General features: G+C 46.5%; 1 protein-coding gene across 2 annotated transcripts in view; it reads right to left on the bottom strand.

Annotated features, from left to right (window-relative positions):
- The window catches only part of LOC147119982 (ATP-dependent 6-phosphofructokinase, liver type-like), a 97065-nt gene that overhangs the window by 22894 nt on the left and 52406 nt on the right, over window positions 1–21765 (bottom strand). For both annotated transcript variants that reach the window (XR_015078109.1, XM_085985448.1), the window contains exons 6-11: window positions 20326–20370; window positions 18105–18213; window positions 14145–14240; window positions 5585–5677; window positions 3226–3351; window positions 382–446 (exon numbers count right to left, since the gene is read on the bottom strand). Coding sequence is in view for 1 of the 2 variants with exons in the window: in XM_085985448.1 (XP_085841574.1) it covers window positions 382–446; window positions 3226–3351; window positions 5585–5677; window positions 14145–14240; window positions 18105–18213; window positions 20326–20370 (534 nt within the window). In the remaining variant the exon portion in view is untranslated. The remainder of the gene's footprint in view (window positions 1–381; window positions 447–3225; window positions 3352–5584; window positions 5678–14144; window positions 14241–18104; window positions 18214–20325; window positions 20371–21765) is intronic.

Here is a 21765-nt window from a genome sequence, read left to right as displayed (position 1 = left end):
CTTGTGTTCTAATTCTGTGTTAGATTTCAGGAGATGGTTTTATTCCTGTTCCTGGCTGGGGTGGAGATCGCCTTTACAGAAGGTAAGTACTGTAGAAAATATAGGGACCGAGTGATCTCCTGGACGAGTTTCGATCGCCTAGATGGGTCGGAGAGGAATTTCCCAGATTTTTTCTCCCAAATTGGCTATTGGTTTTTTTTTAAATCTGGTTTTTCACCTCTCCCGGGAGATCACATGGGTTCGGGTGGGATGGAGAGTGATGGCTGATCTGATCCTAACCTCAAATCTACTATGATCTTATTGAATGGTGGGGCTCGAGGGGCCGATTGGCCTACTCCTGCTCCTATTTCTTATGTTCTTATGTAGAACTGGAGCTCTAACCTGCCACGCAGTGTGATTGCTTCATCAAACCTCTTCTCGTCCATCGCCTTCTGAACATCCTTGGTCTTCAAATGAAGCAAAATGAAGAAATTAAGAAATGGAAGTCTTTAGGCAAAGCGTTAAAAATAAAACTGTCCAATGAGTTAAAAATAATTTCTGACTCAAATTTCCCCTCCCCCCACCTCCTCTCCTGAAGGCGCTGACGCTGACTCTCGTTGGGGTACAGTTTCATGGACACCAATAGCCCTTCAATACTATGCAAGAGAAATGAGCCACAGAGAGAGTCACAGCCATACCAGGTCATGCTCTCACCCTGGATCAACAGGGGAGGGGGGCAATTCCTCTGTGAACTAAATACAACAAAATCAAAATCACATTTATAAAGAACAGGTTTATGATTTTGCTACACGGTGTGCCCAGTGGATATCCTTGACCCTGATGTCCGCACGGCAGAGGTCAGTGATGTGCGGTCAGGAACAGGACCACCCTCCCCATGACTGATGTTCCCCTCACTAGCTCAGGGGCATCAAGGTCAGCAGAGATCTGTCAACTCAACACAGAGCCTGAGTCCAACCTGGGACCTCCGATTGGGGCTTATTACCACATCATCAAGTGCTTTAATCACCTCGATTTTAAAAGTCTCATCCTCGTGTTCAAATCCCTCTGTGGCTTCACCCCTCCCTATCTCTGTAACCTCCTCCAGCTCTACAACCTTCCGAGATCACAAGCTGTTGTTGTTGTTAATTGACAGGATATCACGGGAGCTGTTACATAAAATGTAACATTTTATGTCTAAAATCATCTCTAAAGAACTTTTTTTAAATAGCAATTTTATCACGTAGCACCAGTTGTGGGATGACGATGAGATTACAGGATTAATTCCCTCACTCAAATCGCATTGAAAATCAGTTTTGGACCTTGGGAGCTCCACGGCCTGGCACGAGTCTCAGTTGCCTTCCTTCTAGAGACACCCATTATAATGTTATGATGATCTGCAGAAAGAGTTTATACAGTAGCGCTGTAAACCCCAGTGCCTGCCGTCTATTAAGAGAACACGTTGGGAACATAGAAGCAGGAGGAGGCCATTCAGCCTCTCGAGCCTGTTCCACCATTCAATTAGATCATGGCTGATCTATATCTTAACTTCATTTACCTGCCTTGGTTCCATATCCCTTAATACCCTTGCCTAATAAAAATCTAGCAATCTTAGTTTTGAAATTTTCCAATTGACCCCCAGTCCCAACAGCATTTTGGGGGAGAGAGTTCCAGATTTCTACTACCCTTTGTGTGAAGAAGTGCTTCCTGACATCAAATCCTTTAATCATCTTAAACACCTCAACAACATATTGTACTTATATAGCGCCTTTAACGTAGTAAAATGTCCCAAGGCACTTCATACAGTTCTGAAGATCAATTATTTTTGATTAAAGAATCCCTGGGCGTTGTGCTTTTAAATTTCCAGGGATAAAAATGGCTGTCACCACATGGCCGAAGACAAAGGACAATGCTTTGTTTACAAAGCAATTGAATGCTACTAGCATTTGTTTGTATATCGAGTGGATACATCTAAACTGCAGAAGAGACTTTTGTACCTTGAATGGGAAACGTTTAACAATTGAATGGGTCTAAATCACCTAGCATCCTGGACAACAGAGCAGTTGTATTTCCCTTTTGTTTCAGCCCAGGGGGCTCCGGAAGACACATTAACCCAGTCTAACCACTTTGAGTTAGCCAATCACAGCTTTCTCTTGTGTATTGGACCCTTTGGGTGGGGAATTTTGCACACAGCCCTTGCAAGGCAGAACGGCAGGGGCCTCACCAGGTATAAAGATAGCTGCTGAGAAGCTATCGCTCTCTCTTACTTCGCTGGATCACAGGTGAGCAGGGTGTTCTGACTCCTCAACAAGGCAACCTAGCAGGAGTTAAGGGGTGGTGATTTGAGGGTAATTGCTAAGATTGTTTAAATAACATTGTAGCCATTGTATCCCTCGTTTTCGTCGTCTGCAACCCCCTGTTATATAGTTTTACTGTAATTACTGTGTTCGTGTGGTATAGTTTATTCTTTGGATTGTAGTTTATTTAGGTAATAAAACTTGATTTTTTTCTCTCATCCAAACCACTTGTTCCGTGTTAATATCATTAATTATAAGTTCCTCCACTCAGAACTGGAAGGTGGGGTAGCGATTCGAAACCGCTGTTTTAAAATTGGTTTTATTGGAATTGGTCTGAGTGCAGGCAAAGGCTGCAAGACCAGGAAAATTACTTTAAACCAGTTTAAAGAAGCCCCCAACCCTTACAACAGGAGTTCACAGAATTTTGACCTCAATTAGATCAACCCTTAATCTTTTATACTCAAGGGAATACAAATCTAGTCTACACAACCTGTCCTCATAATTTAACCCTTTAAGCCCTGGTATTATTCTGGTGAATCTGCATGGCACCCCCTCCAAGGCCAGTATATCCTTCCTGAGGTGCGGTGCCCAGAACTGAACACAGTGCTCCAGAGACAGTCTAACAAGAGCTCTGGACAGCTGTAACATCACTTCCACCCGTTTGTATTCCAGACCCCCCGAGATAAAGGCCAACATTACATTCGCTTTTTTAATACCTGTCCACCAGCTAGTAGTAATCGCTGCACACGGACCCCTAAATCTCTGCTCCTCCACAGTTCCTAGTTTCTTGCCATTTAGAAAATACTCTGATCTATTTTCCTTAGGTCCAAACATTGGTAGTTGGGATCGAGATTTATCAAGGAGATGAACGGAGGGAGCAGGAGCCACCTCGAAATAAAGTTTGCAGCGGAAGATGGGGATTGCGCTCAAAGGGAAAGCGTCAAGCACCTACCAGCAGCACGCACTCCATCAGCGGCAGACGCAGAGCCTGGTTACCAGAGAGGCTGACGACACAGGACGAAGTCTCTGACGAGGCGTCCAGGAGGGTGAGCACGGCCTCCATGCCCATCTTGCTGCTCTGAGGACGGAGAAAAGAAAGATCATCAGGCAGGGAGAGGAAATAAGCAAAGAGAAAGTACATGAGGGGGAAAGGAATAGAAGGAAAAATTGATAGATGAAATAAGGCGGGAGGAGGCTCGCGTGGAGCATGAATACCAACACAGACCAGTTGGGCTGAACGGCTTGTTTCTATACTGTAATTTTTATGTAAAGATGTAGGAACTCTGGAATGCGGATAGGCTCTGAAACAAAGTGCATAAAATGAAGTATATCTGAAGAACCCCGGTAATAACTACAGCTATACTCATTTTTAAAAAACTGGACAGACTGCATGCAATGATTTCAACATTCTGCCCATGGCATATTCTGCAACATTACATTTTAGCATTAAATGTTTCATATCTCAATTAGATTTTTAAAATATTTGTGCTCGACGATACAACTGGGGGGGGGTGTGGGGGAGGCATGGGTGGAGGTGCTGCTTAAACATGCCTGGAACTTCCAAGGGAGTTCTCTATCTTCTTCCGTACCTTTAGCGGAAAGCCCAGAGAGAGCGTAAGTGGCTGTTTCCAACAAAGAAACGGCAGGAGGACCCCCTGCCTCCTGAGGAATTCCATCCCAGACACCTTCCTAAATATTCCAAATATCTTTTACTGTTCACATCGCTTAACGGTATTGCGAGATTGTGGAAACTTATATTGCACTGGAGCTTACGTTAGACCCCTTTTATACTGCATTTTAGTGATGTTCAAAATAAAAAAGGGATTTTTCCTAAATTTACCCAGATTTATTTATTGGGCTTTGATTTTCCTCTTTTGATGAAAAAAGATCTGAAAAAAAAAAAGTGTCACCAATAAAAGGTCTTTAAAGTATAAGTCTTGGTTACCCACATCCCACTTAACTGACTTGCCTTGTATTTTAGTTTCTTCCCTCCTCATGTCAGAATGGGTCAGCCGTGGCTCAGTGGGTCGCTCTCTTGCCTCCAAGTCAGAAGGTCCTGTGTTCAAGTCCAACTTCAGGGCGCAATTCTGAAGAGGAGTTTGGCAGTTTTGGCCACTATTTATCCCTCCACCAACAACACTAAAACAGATTATCTGGTTATTATCACATTGATGTTTGTGGGAGCTTGCTGTGCGCAAATTGGCTGCCGCGTCTCCTACATCACAACAGTGACTCCACTTCAAAAGAACTTCATTGGCTGTAAAGCGCTTTGGGACGTCCTGAGGTTGTGCGAGGCACGATATAAATGCAAGTCTTTCTTTCTACCTTGTTACTTCGATGATCAGAGAAAACTTGCACCCCGGGATGCCCCAGTGCACGTTACAGTCCATGGAATTTCACATGCAATCTCTGCTGCTATGTTGGCAAACACGGCAGCCAATTTATGCCCAGCAAGATCCCACAAACATAAGGATGAATAATCTGTTTTGGGGACTTTGGCCGAGGGATGAATATTGGCCAGGATGTTGCGAGAACTCCCCTGCTCTTCTTTCGAAATAGTGCCACGGATCATTTAACTGAGGTTTAATATCTTATCCAGAGCAGCGCCTTCGACAGCACAGCACACTCCCACAGTGATGCATTGCAGTGTCGGCCTACATTAGGTGCTGGAGTGGCTTTGACCTTTGACCTTCTGACTCGAGACACGAGAGTGCTACCAACGGAGTCCAGCTGACAATGTACCGAAAATGCAGTTAAATAGACTGCCGCGTGGGTCTCCAGCTGTGCCGTGGGTATCCAGATGTGCCATACCATCGTGGCCATGGCAAATGTCATGCAGCAGTGCCATAAGCAAGGGTGCCACTCTTTTTTCCCCCCTTTCACCAGTTTTCTCTCCCACCACCACCCCACCCCCCCAAAAAAATATTGAGCAGGTGTTCTGGTACAGTTCCATGGGTCTCTCCCATTTTTCATGTGTGAGCCTCGACTGCGAGTGTCAGCAAGCTATTCAACCACGGAGAAGCAGCACAGCCAAGTCCAATCTTGCCCTCAGCCATCACAGCAGTTAGCGATCGGGATCAGGGATCCTGGCTGTTCTCTCCCCTCCCTAACTAATGGTTCCCGAGGCCAATCATGGCACCACCCCTGACTGCTGCCCTGCCCGGGATGGTCAAGCTCAGCACAGGCTGGGAACGGAGCTTGGAACTTCCTGATCAGCATGGCCCGGCTACTCAACGAGCCGTTTGGGAAGGTCCATGGTGGAAGTGCCGATGGGTCATTTATAGAGGCTTGGAGTAAACACAGGTGCTTACCAGAATTCGATCGAATGCAGAGGGCGTTCCCCCTCGCTGTACGTGCCCCAAGACAGTGACCCGTGTGTCAAATCCGAGGTGCTTAGAAACAAGCTGAGAGGAGAAAATAAAACAGAAGACACAAATCAGTCAGGGAGGGAGGGAATGAACCATAGGTACAAGAATCAGGGAAAAAGAGAAAGGCATTTCGTAAACCATGCAACTCAGACTCACTGAAATATAGTGAACACAAGGGGGCAAGGGAAGGGAAGAGATTTCCTGTGTGCGTCAGGTCTAGAATGATTTTCCTACACATGGGGGAAACCTGTCCCCATTGAAGGCATTTTCAATATGAAATTTGTGCTGTTTTGAATGGGCAAGAAAAAAAACTAGCCAGGGCTCTCTTCCTGAACAAGGATTAAAAAGGCAACGGTTTCCCTGCACTTCAGAGCGGGTCAGTTGCATGCGCTCTTATGAATTTGATTGGGTAATCAGGTTAAAGTGCAAAGTATAAATCTCAGATCCGATGTGTTAATAATAATAATCAACTTTATTGTCAGTTAGTGCACAAGTGCAGTACAACGAAATGTAGGCTTGCGGCTCCCAAGAGTGTACATTTAGATTAAGACATTTAAACATTCAACATTCATTTGGCTTGTAATACATTAACATTAAACATAATAAAGTGCATTGGCAGATGTGCAGGCTTTAGAGTTTATTTGTGGAGTTCAGTAGGCTGACAGCCCTGGGAAAGAAGCTGTTCCTAAATCTGGTCGTTCGGGTGCGAATGCATCTGTAGCGTCTCCCAGAGGGCAGGGGGGCGAACAGACTGTGGCTGGGGTGGGTAGGGTCTTTGATGATGGTCAGTGACCTCCGTAAACAGCGTTTCTGGTAGATGTTCTCTATGGTCGGTAGCCGGGTGCCGGTAATGCGTTGGGCAGTTTTGACTACCCGCTGCAGGGCTTTCCGGTCATAGGAGCTACAGCTGCCATACCATACTGTGATACAGTTAGTCAGGATGCTCTCTATTGTGCAGCGGTAAAAGTTAGAGAGGATCAGGGGTAACAGGTTACATCCCTTCAGCCTCCTTAGGAAATATAGGCGCTGTTGGGCCTTCTTCACCAAAGAGGAGGTATTGAGGGACCAGGAGAGGTCTTCCGTGATGTGGACTCTGAGGAACTTAAAGCTGTCCACCCTTTCCACCACAGCCCCATGGATGTGGATGGGGGTGTGACTTCCGCCTTTAGACTTCCTGAAGTCCACAATGATTTCCTTGGTTTTCTTGATGTTAAGGGCCAGGTTGTTATCGGCGCACCACTTCACGAGATGCTGGACTGCCTCCCTGTAGGCTGACTCATCGTTGTTGGTGATCTGGCCTACCACCGTGGTATCATCCGCAAACTTGATGGTGGTGTTGGAACCATGAACAGCCACACAGTCGTGGGTGAAGAGGGAGTAGAGGAGGGGGCTCAGCACACATCCTTGTGGGGCCCCCGTGTTCAGGGTCAGGAGGGGGGAGGTGTGGTTACCTAATTTGACAGACTGGGGTCTGTTTGTTAGGAAGTCCAGGGTCCAGTTGCAGAGGGAAGTGTTCAGGCCAAGAGAGTGGAGTTTAGTGGCCAGCTTGTTGGGGACAATAGTGTTGAATGCTGAGCTGTAGTCTATGAACAGCATTCTGATGTAGGTCTCTTTACCGTCTAAGTGATTCAATGGGATGGGACTCTGTAAATCAGGCCACTTCGTTCAGTTCAAGATCAGGAATTGTTTATATAAATGTCAGCATTGTGATGTGTCAGAGATAATGGCCCAGAAATTCAGGTCCCAACGCGCGAGTACGCACGGGGTACTCACGCGTGGACCCGATGGAAGTGCCAGTTCCTAGCATGCACTACGCATGCGCGGGAAACCGGCACTTCCGATCCTCTGAACGAAGGGGTTCAGATTTCGAACGCGTGCGCGCAGGAGTCTGCGCGTGCGCTTTGATCTTACGTTTTATTTTTTTTTATACAGCTTTAGAAATGTAAAAACCAGGCGTAAGGACTGCATTTTAAAAAGGTAAGTGGTCAATTAATTAAAATTAAAACATTTTTTCCACAGGTTTGTTATTTTTAAATACTTTAAAGTAAGGTAAGTTTATTTTTAGCCCCTTTTTAATAAAATTATTTTTTCCAAAAATTTAAATTATTGTTTAAAATAGTTATTTAATGTAATTTATAGTTTATTTAAAAAGTGTGATTTAAAAAAAAAAATTATTTGAAGGTTAACTACTGTTTTGGGCCCTCAGCATTCATACGTTTTGACAGGTCTTTCTGTCAATCTTATGAATGGGCTTTTCCCTCCTCCATTGGCTGCCCATGGCTCCGTGATCCCAAGGGATGCATCGCACTAACTACGCCCCTGGGACACGCCAGCACAGCACGCCGGCCTCTGGGCCAGGCCCCGGAGAGGAATTCTACGCCCAGAGCTCAACTGCTGGCGCGCTAGGTAAGTGTAGGTCGGGGGCTTGCACCCGCGGGAAGCCCCCGACCCGAATTTCTGGGCCAATGTGTAGCAGCGACCAGCTGGAATGTTGCGAGTCTGCAGTGCTGGGGTCAACCCTTGCATTTTTAACATGGCAGGTTCATGAGATACAGCATTTTGCTACATTGTATTGCAAGTAATGCAATGGAGGTTTCAGGTGAGCGTCGCTCAGTTAAGCAATCCAATGTGCTGATAGGGTGAGATGAAGTAGGGCAGGAGGAGGCTCGTGTGGAGCATAAACACCGGCACAGACCTGTTGAGCTGTATGGCCTGTTTCTGTGCTGTATATACTTTGTAATACATCGTAATATCTGTTTAAAATTCAACCATTGTGGACAATTTTGTTGACTTTTCACTTTAAATGAGTTTGGGGTCCCTTTACTGCAGATTCATGTGTACTTGCTGGGCTCTGAAGCATGTTCAGAGTAACCGTTTGGAATACGCATTCCACATGAAACTCACTACCCAAGGGACACATACATCTTTGTTACGATTCTGGCCTTCTCCTGACACTTAAGTTGTGTTCACAGCAAAAAGGGCAGGTTCCGTACGCAGACCACATGTTCTCTGAACTGAAAGCTGCACCTGTATGGATGTAGTGAGTGAGTCAGCATACATACTGGGATTACAAATTACCACTTAACTGTGATGTATAATGTTGTGTCGGTACCTTTCTACCTAGACACAATTTAGGACTCAGAACTCAGAGATTCAAACATGAAGTGCTTTATTGGAAGGAAAGGAAGTTCTAGAAAGTTCCGAACAAAAAGAGCTAAACTTAACAGAACACCCAACCATTTATCTCCTGTGACAGCGCCACCACAGGTGGGAGGAGAACACACAATAGAACACACAATACATAACATTTCCTCCCCTCTTAAATGGAAGGTCCACATTATTCCTCAACAGGTAAGTTACTTTCAATGCACTCAACGAACCTAGGGTAGAGGTAGACTGCCTCAACCCCTGACTTTACCCTGGGGTTTATTCTGCCCCAGTCTTGTGGGTAAGTCGCTAAGACTACAGATCCAAGCGTCTTGGAGGCCGCCGCTCCCTGACAGGATACCGGCGGTCATCGCTAGCTTCCACAGCAGTAGGCATTGACACAGGCCTGGATGGGGAAGGTGCCTGTGTCAGTCGAAAGTCAGGAGTTTGCACAGGTGGAACAGTCTCTTTGACTTCCTGTGTTGGAGAAGAGCACTGTGGCAAAGGATGCTGGTTTGCGGTATCATCTGGAAACAGTTCAGGCCAACCAGCCGTTGGAGCCTCTGTGGCTGTCTCTGCTCCTAGCAACAGTTGATCTGTGTGTCTTCTCCAGACGACGTCCTCAGCAGTCTCAACCGTGTAAGACACAGGGCCCGTCTGCGCGATCACCATAGCAGGAACCCATTTCGGTCCAGTGTTGTAGTTTCGAGCTAGGACGTGCTCTCCAGGGTGAAACCGTCTCTCCTTGGCTCTTTTCTCTCTCTTTTCAACTTGAGCTTGTTGTTGACAATGGACAACCTGTTCTGCCCTTGGAGGTTTGAGTAAGTCAAAACTTGTCCGCAACTGCCTCTTCATCATGAGCGAAGCGGGGGAAGTTTTGGTTGTGGCATGCGGCTTGTTCCTGTAGGACAACAGGAAGCTGTTCAGACGTTGGTGGATTGAGCCCTGACCATGCGATTCCTTCAAGGCGTGCTTCAAAGTTTGCACAAACCTTTCTGCCTGGCCGTTAGTAGAGGGATGATAGGGCGCAGACCTGATGTGTTGGACACCATTCACATGCAGGAAGGTTGCAAACTCCTGTGATACAAATTCTGGACCGTTGTCACTTATGTGTTGTTCCGGTGAGCCATAATGGCTGAACATCTCACCAAGTTTCTCAATTGTTTTCTCTGCCGTGGTAGACCTCATCACAGCGACCTCCGTCCACTTGCTACGAGCGTCCACAACCACCATAAACATCATCTCTTCGAAAGGACCGGCGAAGTCCACGTGTACTCGCTGCCACACTTCTGCAGGCCAATCCCAGGGGTGTAGGGTTGCCAGCTGTGGAACATTCCGGACCCTTTGACATGGGGAACATGATTTGGCTTTCTCCTCAATATTCCCATCGAGACCTGGCCACCAGAAGTAGCTTCTTGCCATTTCCTTCATCCGAACCATCCCACTGTGGCCTGTATGAAGTTGTTGCAGTATAGGTTCCCTCAGAGGTGGCGGAATGATGACACGGCGTCCCCAAAGAAGACAACCTGCCTGGACGGAGAGCTCATTTCTTTTTGAAACGTAAGGTTTCAAACTAGGAGAATCTCCTATTGCTCTCCCTCGAATGACATCGTCCATTACCTCAGACAGGACTGGATCGTTGCGGGTGTACCTTCGCACCTGAACTGCAGTGACAGGTGCTCCCTCCACTTGTCTAAAGTAGAAGATGTCTATCTGACGAGGCTCTGGGGGAGTAACAGGCAAGGGTAGCCTCGAGAGACCGTCTGCGTTGCCGTGCAAGTCTGATTTGCGATATTTGATGTCGTATGTGTGTCCTGACAACAGTAAAGCCCACCTTTGCATCCTGCTTGCAGCGAGAGACGGAATTCCGGTGTGGGGCCCGAAGATTGAAGTCAATGGACGGTGGTCCGTCAGGAGTGTGAACCTTCTCCCAAACAGGTACTGATGAAATTTTCGAATTCCAAAAACGATTCCGAAGGCCTCGTGCTCGATCTGCGCATAGTTACTCTCGGCCTTGTTCAAGGTGCGTGATGCGAAGGCGATAGGTTTCTCTTCACCCGAAGGCATGGGATATGACTGCTCCCACACCATATGGTGATGCATCACATGCTAGCTGCACGGGTAACTTTGGGTCGAAGTGTGTCAGGACCTCCGATTTCAGCAATGCTTTCTTTGCTTGGGCGAAAGCTTCGTTGCACAGTTCAGTCCATTTCCATGTTTTGCCTTGACATAGCAACATTGCTGAAACCGTTACATCAGTTGCTAAGTCTGGAATAAACTTCCCATAGTAGTTAAGTAGCCCCAGAAATGAACGTAACTGGCTCACATTCTGGGGTGCTGGGGCCTCCACGATCGCCTTGACCTTTGACGGCGCCTTATGCAGGCCAGTAGCGTCAATCACATGCCCCAGGTACTCAACTGAAGACTGAAAGAATTCACATTTGTCTTTACGAACTCTGAGTCCGTACTCTTTCAGTCGTTGTAGTGTCGCATCCAAGTTCAGAAGATGATCCTCCTCATTTGTCCCAGTGACAAGGATGTCGTCCAGGTAGCACTGGACTCCTGGCAGTCCACTCAAAATCTGATCCATTGCCCTTTGGAATAGAGCAGGGGCTGACGTAATTCCAAATGGAAGGCGGCAGTACCTGTATAGCCCCTTGTGTGTCACAATTGTCAGCAGCTCCTTTGATTTGTCATCGACATGCATTTGTAGATAAGCCTGGCATAAGTCTATTTTGCTGAACTTTTGCCCTCCGGCCATGCCCGTAAAAAGATCAATGAGGGGAAGAGGGTACTTTTCTGCAGACAGCACCGGGTTAATAGTCACTTTAAAATCCCCGCAGATTCGAACAGATCCATCCTTTTTCAGGGCAGGAACAATGGGTGTGGCCCATTTGCTCACGCTCACAGGCTCCAGGACTCCACTCTCGACTAAGGCCTCCAAGTTAGCCTTAACTTTTGGCCTAACTGCATAGGGTACAGGTCGGGCTTTGTGAAACTTCGGCTTGCTATCAGGTTTAATGTCCAGTCTCACGCTGATCTTTTTCATGCTCCCAAGTTCCCCATTGAAGAGTTCTGCATGTTTGTTTAACACTGCAGTCAGACCTGACTCCCCTTTTGACATCATGCGGATTGCAGGCCAGTCCAGCGTGATTTTCTCTAGCCACGCACGTCCCAGTAGCGATGGGTAATTTCCCTTTACCACATGTAGTGGCAGTTTTGCAGTCTGTCCGTTCAATTTAACTGTCACCTCAATGACGCCTCTCATGGCCACAGGTTCGCCGGTATACGTCTTTAGCACAATGTTTGTTGGCTGAAGGGTAAGCTGCTTTAGCATTTTGTTGTAGATAGTGTCTGAAACAAGGGACACAGCCGCACCTGTGTCCACCTCCATCCGCACTGATTGTCCCTCCACCAGTGGTGACACCCAGTAGCCATTTGAATCACCTGCAACCGTCAGTATGTGCACCTCTTCCTCCTCAGAGGTGTCGCTCCCCTCTGTTTTGCTTGTTCCATCATACTGCACTGAATGAACACTCTTTTTCCTCTCTTGTCCAAATACAGACATTTTTCTTCCATGCTTCCCAGCTCTGTCTGTTCTTTTTTTACTTCTACAGGTGTGTTCAATGTGACCCTTTTTGCCACAATTTCGGCATTCCAGCTCCGTACACCAGCAGTCATTAGCGTGATGGCCCGTTTTCCCACAACGGTAACATGTGCTGTTCCGCGCACCTTTAGGCTCAGACGACACCTTGTGAACTCTCCCTGTTGAACTCAACTGGTGAGCCTCCTTTTCCGCCATCTCCATGGAGACACTAACTTCAATGGCCTTTAAGAGTAAGGTTGTCCTCAGTAAGAAGGCGCTTCTGTGTGGCTGCATTTTGCAGACCACACACACAAGTCTGTCTCTAATGGTGTCATTCAGCACCTCCTTGAACTGGCAGTGTTCCGACAGCCTTTTTAAAGCAGCAATAAACATCGTCACTGATTCCCCCTCCTCTTGATTCCGTTTGTGAAATCTAAATCTCTCAGCAATAACCAGAGGTTTTGGTGAAAAATGTGCTCCAAGAATTTCCACTAGTTGCTTATATGTTTTAGTTCCTGGCTTATCTGGCTGCACGAGGCTGCGAAGTAAATTGAATGTCTTCGGCCCGATTACACTCAAAGGTAGGCATGACCTTTTCATTTGCCACTGCCTTCGCCAATACAAAATAGTCAAAACGTTCCGTATATGCGCTCCATTGCGCCACATTTTCATCAAAATCACCGATGTTTCCTAATATAGTAGCCATCTCACGTTTCAAATTAAATTTTCTGTTTACTCACTGCATCCATAACGTACGCAGATTCAGCCGCTCCTCGTTGCCACTTGTTGTGTCGGTACCTTTCTACCTAGACACAATTTAGGACTCAGAACTCAGAGATTCAAACATGAAGTGCTTTATTGGAAGGAAAGGAAGTTCTGGAAAGTTCCGAACAAAAAGAGCTAAACTTAACAGAGAACACCCAACCATTTATCTCCTGTGACAGCGCCACCACAGGTGGGAGGAGAACACACAATAGAACACACAATACATAACATATAACACCACAAATAATGTGGGCTGCCTAGCACACTTACCTGTCTAATTTAAATGGCTGCAAAAAGCTCCTAATTAGGCTGTTAAATTTGACTCTTTGTTTTAGCCTGAATTTATCTACAAGATAATTTATACAGAAGTAGAAAGGCACAGCTAAGAAACAAATAGTACAATGCTCGACTTTCTTTTCAGCAGTTTTTGTGAAATCTGATAGAAATCACCTCACGTGCTGTCGACAGTCTAAAGCAGAGCACTAGGCTGACACAAGTAGTTAAGGTGTGAACAGTGCTCTGATGATCTGTTTGCTTTTGACACCGGACAGCTATTGAGATCACATCTTGCCCAATTCTTGCACTGCTTTTGAATAATGTACAACTGACAAAGCTCCCTTGATGGTTCAGCCATTTAGGATGTAATGCAATTGCTTGTAAATTTGCATACATTCCAGCAATTAAAAATAATCCTCTGATTGATTGCCAAGAACTGGAACCTGAATATAAAATAGCCATCAACTGGAACCTAAATAGCCAGAGACTGGATCTACACTGTCCTTCATAGAATCAGTAACTCCATTAGCACCTAGAGCCAGACTTTTTCATTTTGTCTGACTTATATAAGAAATCACTGGTCCCGTGTCTCACAGCTGGACTCTGGTCTCCGTTTTGAGGTCTAGTAATTAAAATGACACGTGCACACAGGAACACATCCTGGGACCAGTCTATTTCCTTATACCATGTCCATGCTGCTCTCACTGCTGCTGATACTCTCATACTTACATCTTTTACATAGTTGGAGCTGATAGCATTCCCATGCCGGTCAATTGCTCCCTCCGCAAGGATAATGATGTTCAGCCTGGAGCCTCTGCTGCGACTCTGGAGAAAGGACACATTAGGTCAGTTAGTCGGCCTTGGATACTAGCCGTGGCTCAGTGGGCAGCACACTCGCCTCTGAGTCACAAGGTCGTGGGTTCAGAGTCCCACTCCAGAGACTTGAGCACGTAATCTATGCTGACACTCCAGAGCAGTACTGAAGGAGTGCTGCACAGAGGTGATGTCTTTCAGCCCCATCTGCCCTCTCAGATGAAAATAAAAGATCCCATTGCACTATTTCGAAGAAAAGCAGGGGAGTTCTCCCCAGTGTCCTGGCCAATATTTATCCCTCAACCAACTAAAACCGATTATCTGGTCATTATCACATTGCTGTTTGTGGGATCTTGCTGTGCACAAATTGGCTGCTGCGTTTCCTACATTACAACAGTGACTACATTTCAAAAAGTACTTCATTGGCTGTTAAAGCGTATTGGGACCTCCTGAGGTGGTGAAAGGCACTACAGAAATGCAAGTCTTTCTTTTTCTTTGTTGTTGCATTGGACCCACCCACAGGACTGCTGATGAGTAGTTATATCCTTTGTAAGAGTGTCAGTACAAGAAACAGCATCTAATGGATTACCTAATGTTTCTGAAAGTTGACCAATGTCGCAGGACAGCACAATCCACGCCCACCAACTTTTTGCATGTGACTGAGCACGAGGCAGTTAAAAGCAAATCTCTTTTGCTGGAGCCACTTTTCAGTGACATGAAGAGCATAAATCATCCCTGTTCCCCCACCAAGCTATTGATGGCTACTCCTATCGCTATACTAGTATAAATGGTGGAAGCTGATTCAATAGTAACTTTCAAAAGGGAATTGGATATATAGTTGAAAGGAACAATTTGCAGGGCTATGGGGAAAGAGCAGGGGAGTGGGAATAATTGAATAGCTCTTTCAAAGAGTTGGGACGGGCACAAAGGGCCGAATGGTCTCCTTCCGTGCTTTATGATTCCATGAAATGATTGCCAGGAAACCTTTAGGTCCTCAATAATGGTGCTACAGTTGAATAACAGGAAGTGTGAAATTATCATGGCATCACAGTGGGGTGGAGCTTGGTCCATTATAAACTTATGGGGGCAAACCTGTGACTAACAGTTGGGCTTGGCGCTGAAGGGTCTTTCCGCCTGTATCGCACTCATTGTGCTGGTGCAATATCAACTGTCTCGCCCGTTTCAATTCTTACGGTTTATTTTTTGGGGGGTTTGGGGTTTAAGTGGGTTCTGGAATTTTTCAAATGGTAGGTAGAAACCGACACCACATGCAAGACGGGAAGTCCCTCCGTGCCTCTGTAACCTCTTCCAGCCCTACATCTCAGGAGACAACCTCTGATCTTCTACCTTTTGTTTATCGTGGATCTCCCATCCCTGCACTCCATTAGTGACAGAGCCTTCACTCTCCATTTCCTTTCCTAACAACAACTTGCTTTCATATAGCATCTTTAACACAGTAAAACGTCCCAAGGCGCTTCACAGGAGTGTTTCACAAAGCCACACAAGGAGATATTAGGACAGGTATTGATCAAAGAGGTAGGTTTTAAGGAACATCTTAAAGGAGAAAGAGGTTTAGGAAGAGAATTCAGAGCTTGGGGTCTAGACAGCTGAAGGCATGGCGCTCAATGGTGGTCTTCCACAAGACTTAGTTTGAGCATCAGGAAGAGGAACCAACTACAGACTTGCTACTCTCTCAAAGTCAGATAGAAAATTAAAAAAAGACTTGCATTTACATAGCCAGGACACTGGGAAGAACTCCCCTGCTCTTCAAATAGTCTCATGGGATCTTTCACGTCCATCTGAGTGGGCGGATGGGGTCTTGGTTTAATGTCTCATCTGAAAGTGATGGAAGGTGTCATCAACAGTGCTATCAAGCGGCACTTACTCACCAATAACCTGCTCACTGATGCCCAGTTTGGGTTCCGCCAAGACCATTCGGCTCCCGACCTCATTGCAGCCTTGGTCCAAGCATGGACAAAGGAGCTGAATTCCAGAGGTGAGGTGACAGTGACTGCCCTTGACATCAAGGCAGCATTTGACCGAGTCTGGCAGCAAGGAGCCCTAGAAGTCAATGGGAATCAGGGGGAAAACGCTCCACTGGCTGGAGTCATACCTAGCACAAAGGAAGATGGTTGTGGTGGTTGAAGGTCAATCATCACAGCCCCAGGACATCGCTGCAGGAGTTCCTCAGGGCAGTGTCCTAGGCCCAACTATCTTCAGCTGCTTCATCAATGACCTTCCCTCCAACATAAGGTCAGAAATGGGGATGTTCGCTGATGACTGCACAGTGTTCAGCGCCATTCACAACTCCACAGATAATGAAGCAGTCCATGCCTGCATGCAACAAGATCTGGACGACGTTCAAGCTTGGGCTGATAAGTGGCAGGTAACATTCGTGCCACAGAAGTGCCAGGCAATGACTATCTCCAACAAGCGAGAGTCTAACCACCTCCCCTTTACATTCAATGGCATTACCATCGCCGAATCCCCCACTATCAACATCCTGGGGGGGGGTCACCATTAACCAGAAACTTAACTGGACCAACCACACAAATACTGTGGCAACAAGAGCAGGTCAGAGGCTAGGTATTCTGCGGCGAGTGTCTCACCTCCTGACTCCCCAAAGCCTTTCCACCATCTACAAGGCACAAGTAAGGAGTGTGATGGAATACTCTCCACTTGTCTGGATGAGTGCAGCTCCAACAACACTCAAGAAGCTCGACACCATCCAGGACAAAGCAGCCCGCTTGATTGGCACCCCATCCACCACCTTAAACATTCACTCCCTCCACCACCGGCGTACCGTGGCTGCAGTGTGTACCATCTACAAGATGCACTGCAGCAACTCGCCAAGGCTTCTTCGGCTCCCAAACCCGCGACCTCTTCCACCTAGAAGGACAAGGGCAGCAGGCGCATGGGAACACCACCACCTCCAAGTTCCCCTCCAAGTCACACACCATCCTGACTTGGAAGTATATCGCTGATCCTTCATCGTCGGTGGGTCTAAATCCTGGAACTCCCTACCTAACAGCACTGTGGGAGTACATTCACCACAGACTGCAGCGGTTCAAGGCGGTGGCTTACCACCACCTTCTCAAGGGCAACAAATGCTGGCATTACCAGCGACACCCTGATCCCATAAACGAATTTTAAAAAATGGCACCTCTGACAGCACAGCACTTCCTCAGTACAGAACTGGAGTGTCAGCCTAGAATTTTTGCTAAAGCGAGTCACCCTGTCTCCTGGTTACGGAGACCTGGGACAAGATCTTATGGATAATCCCTCAAATACAAAATAGAGCAAGGTGACAGGGGACAGAGGGGATGGGAGCAAAAATTTGAACTTAAAAGAAAGAAGGGTATGGAAGCCTAGTGGTTATGGTGCTGGACGAGTGATCCAGAGGCCCGAACAAATAATCCAGAAAAAACGAGTTCAAATCCCACCATGGCAGCCTCTGAGAATTTGTATTAAAATATCTGGAAATAAAAGAGTTGGTATGAAGAAGTTGGATTGTCGTAAACACCCAACTGGTGGACTAAAATCCTTTCGGGAAGGAAACCTGCCATCCTCACCCAGTCTGGCCTATATGTGCCTCCAGTCCCATACCAAAGTGGTTGGCTCTTAACATGCCTCTGAAGTGGCATAGCGAGTGGCAACAAGGGATGGACAACAATGGCAGCCTTGCCAGTGACGCCCATATCCCGAGAATGGTTAATGGAACTAATCAATATATAAATGATTCGAGCTATTTTGTGCAGACTGTAAATTGATCGGGATGTGATGTTGGTGCTCTTATCTGGCCGGAGCTAGGAACTGTAGAAGTCGCCAGTCACAATCAGAGACTTCCCAATGTCAAAGTGGCCCTGCAATCCTTACCTCTCCAAGTCTCTTGCACATGATATCCTCCCAGCCATCCTCTGGAGGGGCCTCTGGGATGAAGAGCCAGTCTGCACCAGAAGCCAATGCAGACACCAGAGCCAGGTACCTGAACAAGCAAGACGAACAGATTGGTTACCAAGCCAACCAGTAACAGGAAACCACTGCTGATGATGGAACTATCTGTGGTTAGAGAATGTACAGCACAGGAACAGGCCATTCGGCCCAGCTTGTCTATGCCATGTTTATGCTCCACACGAGCCTCCTCCTACCCCTCTTCATCTCACCCCATTGGGCACATCCTTCTATTCCTTTCTCCATCATATACTTATCTAGCTTCCCCTTAAATGCATCTATGTGATTCACCTCAACTGTTCCCTGTGGTAGCAAGTTCCACATTCTAACCACTCTCTGGGTAAAGAAATTTCTCCAGAGTTCCTTATTGGATTTATTAGTGACTATCTTATAATTATGGTCCCTAGTTTTGAACTCCCCACAAGTGGAAACATTTTCTCTACGTCATCGTAATCTTAAAGGCCTCTATCAGGTCACCCCTCAGCTTCCTTTTGTTCTAGAGAAAAGAGCCCCAGCCTGTTCAGCCTTTCCTGATAGTTACCACCTCTCAGTTCTGGCATCATCTTTATAAACCTTTTTTACACTTTCTCCACTGTCTGTAGATCCTATTTATAATATGCAGACCAGAACTTGTGCACAGTACTCTAAGTGTGGTCTAACCCAGGGGTTCTTAACCTGGGGGTCCACGAGAAGGTTTCCAGGGGTCTGCCAAAAATACATAGACCAACTATTCCACCATGATCCGTACTGTACCCGCTAGAAGTTATTTTTTAAATTCCCCAGGGTCGGGCGGAATAACTTACTACGACGCCAGCCTCCTTCGAACTCAGCGAGTCACTCAGTGAGTCACACCCAATCTTTCCTCACTATTCTCCACCCCGTCCTGACCCGCGGGAGAAGGCTCAAGCACCAGATTCCACGCCCCAACCAGCGCCGTTTCCTCAGGCCATAACTTTAAAGATGTCCGCATCCCAGTTGACACGAGTGACCAACGGAGTGAATAAAGAGCTTGACTTGGGCAGGGCAATACCTTGCGATTGATAGCCGAGCTGGTCCAATGGGAATTTGAGAAAGCAAGAGCGTGCGATTGCCGGCACGTTGTTACTAATTTAGATTGGAACGAGTGGGAGGGAAATTTGAGTGGGAAGGAGAATTACAATGTCCTTCCTCGTTAGATAAAGGTTACTGTCCATGTCAGTATTAGAGATAAAATGCAGATGTTTTCTCCTCCCCACCCCCTGAGCAAAAGCTTCGTATTAACATTGTTATTGTACCGAGAAAGAGGGTAAACTTACACAGAATATTTGTTTGCGCCTGTAAAAAGACTTGCACTAATAATCCCAACACAAACTTTTTAACCTTTAAAGTGCTCTCCTTTCTGTTTGATTCTTTATTTAGTTGGAAAAGCAGCAATTGTCCTGCCAACCTGCTCAGCCTTGTGGAGGCTCGCCCTCCTCGTCAGGCCTCTCCAGTGACGGTGGGGGGACGACTACTTGTTGAAGATGCCTCCACGTCTTGACAACTGTTGCTCAGCACCAGCAACAAGTTTCACATTAAGTAAGTAAAACAAAATAGTAATAAATATATATGTTTAATTGCATAACTAATTTTTATACAGAAAAATGTGTTACTGGGGCTCTGTGGAATTGTTATAACATGGGGGGCGGGGGCGGGGCGCCCTCAGAAGCAAAATGGTTGAGAACCCCAGGTCTAACCAATGCTCTCTGCAAGTTTAACATAACTTCTCCACTTTTCTATGCTATCCCTCTAAAAATAAACCCCAGTGCTTTGTTTGCATTGCAAGGTGAATACAGAGAGCAGAATCTACATGCAAGTGGCCTTTCCTCTCCTGTGCTTTCTTATCTTAAGGACCAGGAGTATCACCGACAGCCTCATTGGCACACAGATGTGCTGCTGTTCTAAAGCTCGAGACACTGCTGTAGTGGCATGGTGCCTGGGCCCACACTACACATTCCAAATATAGAGTGCCACAAACTTGCAAAGATGCCAGTTTTGGCTCCGTGGTTGCACCTCGCAAATCCTTTCCTTTCCTTCTAAAAAATGGTACGTAACAAACTTTAATATTTTTTAAATGATTAGCTTTAAAAGGTTAAGAGTTTGACTGTCACAGGAATCAGCAACTTACCCACAATGCCTGCCCATGACTTCAAGCACAAAGGTTCGCTGGTGACTGCGGAGTGAAAAGAGGCAGATTACTACATGGTGAAAGGTTAATTTGCCAGCTGAGACCTCGGCATGAATCCAGCCCAAGCCGACAAAACTTCTTGTTCTCTCATGTGCAAGAGTCCAGAGTGAAATGGCTTGTAGAGTCTCAACGGAGTTGTTGGGTATGAACCTTCAGGACAATCCTGTCCATAATTCAGCACATAATCTACATAGGATTAACGGCACAGAAACAGGCCATTCGGCCCAGCCAGTCCGTGCCAGTGTTTATGTTCCACTCGAGCCTCCTCCAGTCTTTCCTCATCTAAATCTATCAGCATAACCCTCTATTTCCTTCTCCCTCATATGTTTGTCTAGCCTCCCCTTAAATTCATTTATACTATTCACTTCAATCACTCCCTGTGGTAGCGAGTTCCACATTCTCACCACTCTTTGGGTAAAGAAGTTCTGCAATGCTTTTACACCCAGACCAACAAGGGTGGTTGGGGTGGGAATGGATGCGCCACACCGGATACGGTGGTGCAGTGCTTATGTTACTGAACCAGTAATCCAGAGGCAGACATTAATAATCCAGAGAACACAAGTTCAAATCTCACCACGGCAGTTTGTGAAAAAGCTGTTATCAGTAAAAGTGACCATGAAGCTGGCTGTCGGATTGTTGTACAAACCCAACCCTCAGAAGTAGATCTGCCGTCCTTACCCAGTCTGGTCTATATGTGATTCCAGTCCCACAACAATATGATTGACTCTTAACTGCCCTCAGAAGTGGCCCAGCAAGCCAATCAGTAAGGCAACTAGGGGATGGCAATAAATGCATGCCATTACCGAGAATTAATTTTTAAAAACACACCGGCAAAGTAGGGGCGCTGTTTTGAGGCTGGGGGATTAAGGCATACTGTTGGCATAGCCTGCATCTCTGCATCTGTGCGCGATCTGGAAGTGCCCGATGTTGTAACACAGAAGCTTTACCCAGGCCTAGAAGTGTGCGATAGGTTGGATCACAAGGCAAAAACGGATCATGAACTTCCAGGACAAGCCTGCAGTCCCCTGATCACAGTATCCACCTGGTCCTCAAATGATTCCAGTATTTGGTTTCCACTGCCCTACTCAGAACTAACGGTGTTCTGGATTTACTTTTTCTGTAGGGAAAACAGTCGCAGTAGCTGGCTGCAGAGAGGACACCCAAGGGCAGAGAGTGATCATTAACATGTCCAACCATTCACTCAGACACAGGCAAAAGCAAACATGATGTTATAGTCAAGCAATAAATTTGATTAGGGCTCAACATCGGAGCAAGGGAACATTGGTTTTTCCAAAAGTAAAGTTAAAGGTCAGTTCTCGGTCCCAATGAAAGCTCCAAACTCCTGACTCTCACCCCGCTCTGTCTGCCGACCATGTGTTT

Source organism: Somniosus microcephalus, chromosome 4 (genome assembly GCF_052327205.1).
Source record: "Somniosus microcephalus isolate GS21.2 chromosome 4, FLI_Smic_1.0, whole genome shotgun sequence".
Lineage (NCBI taxonomy): Eukaryota > Metazoa > Chordata > Chondrichthyes > Squaliformes > Somniosidae > Somniosus > Somniosus microcephalus.
This window is presented reverse-complemented; position numbering and strand designations above follow the sequence as displayed.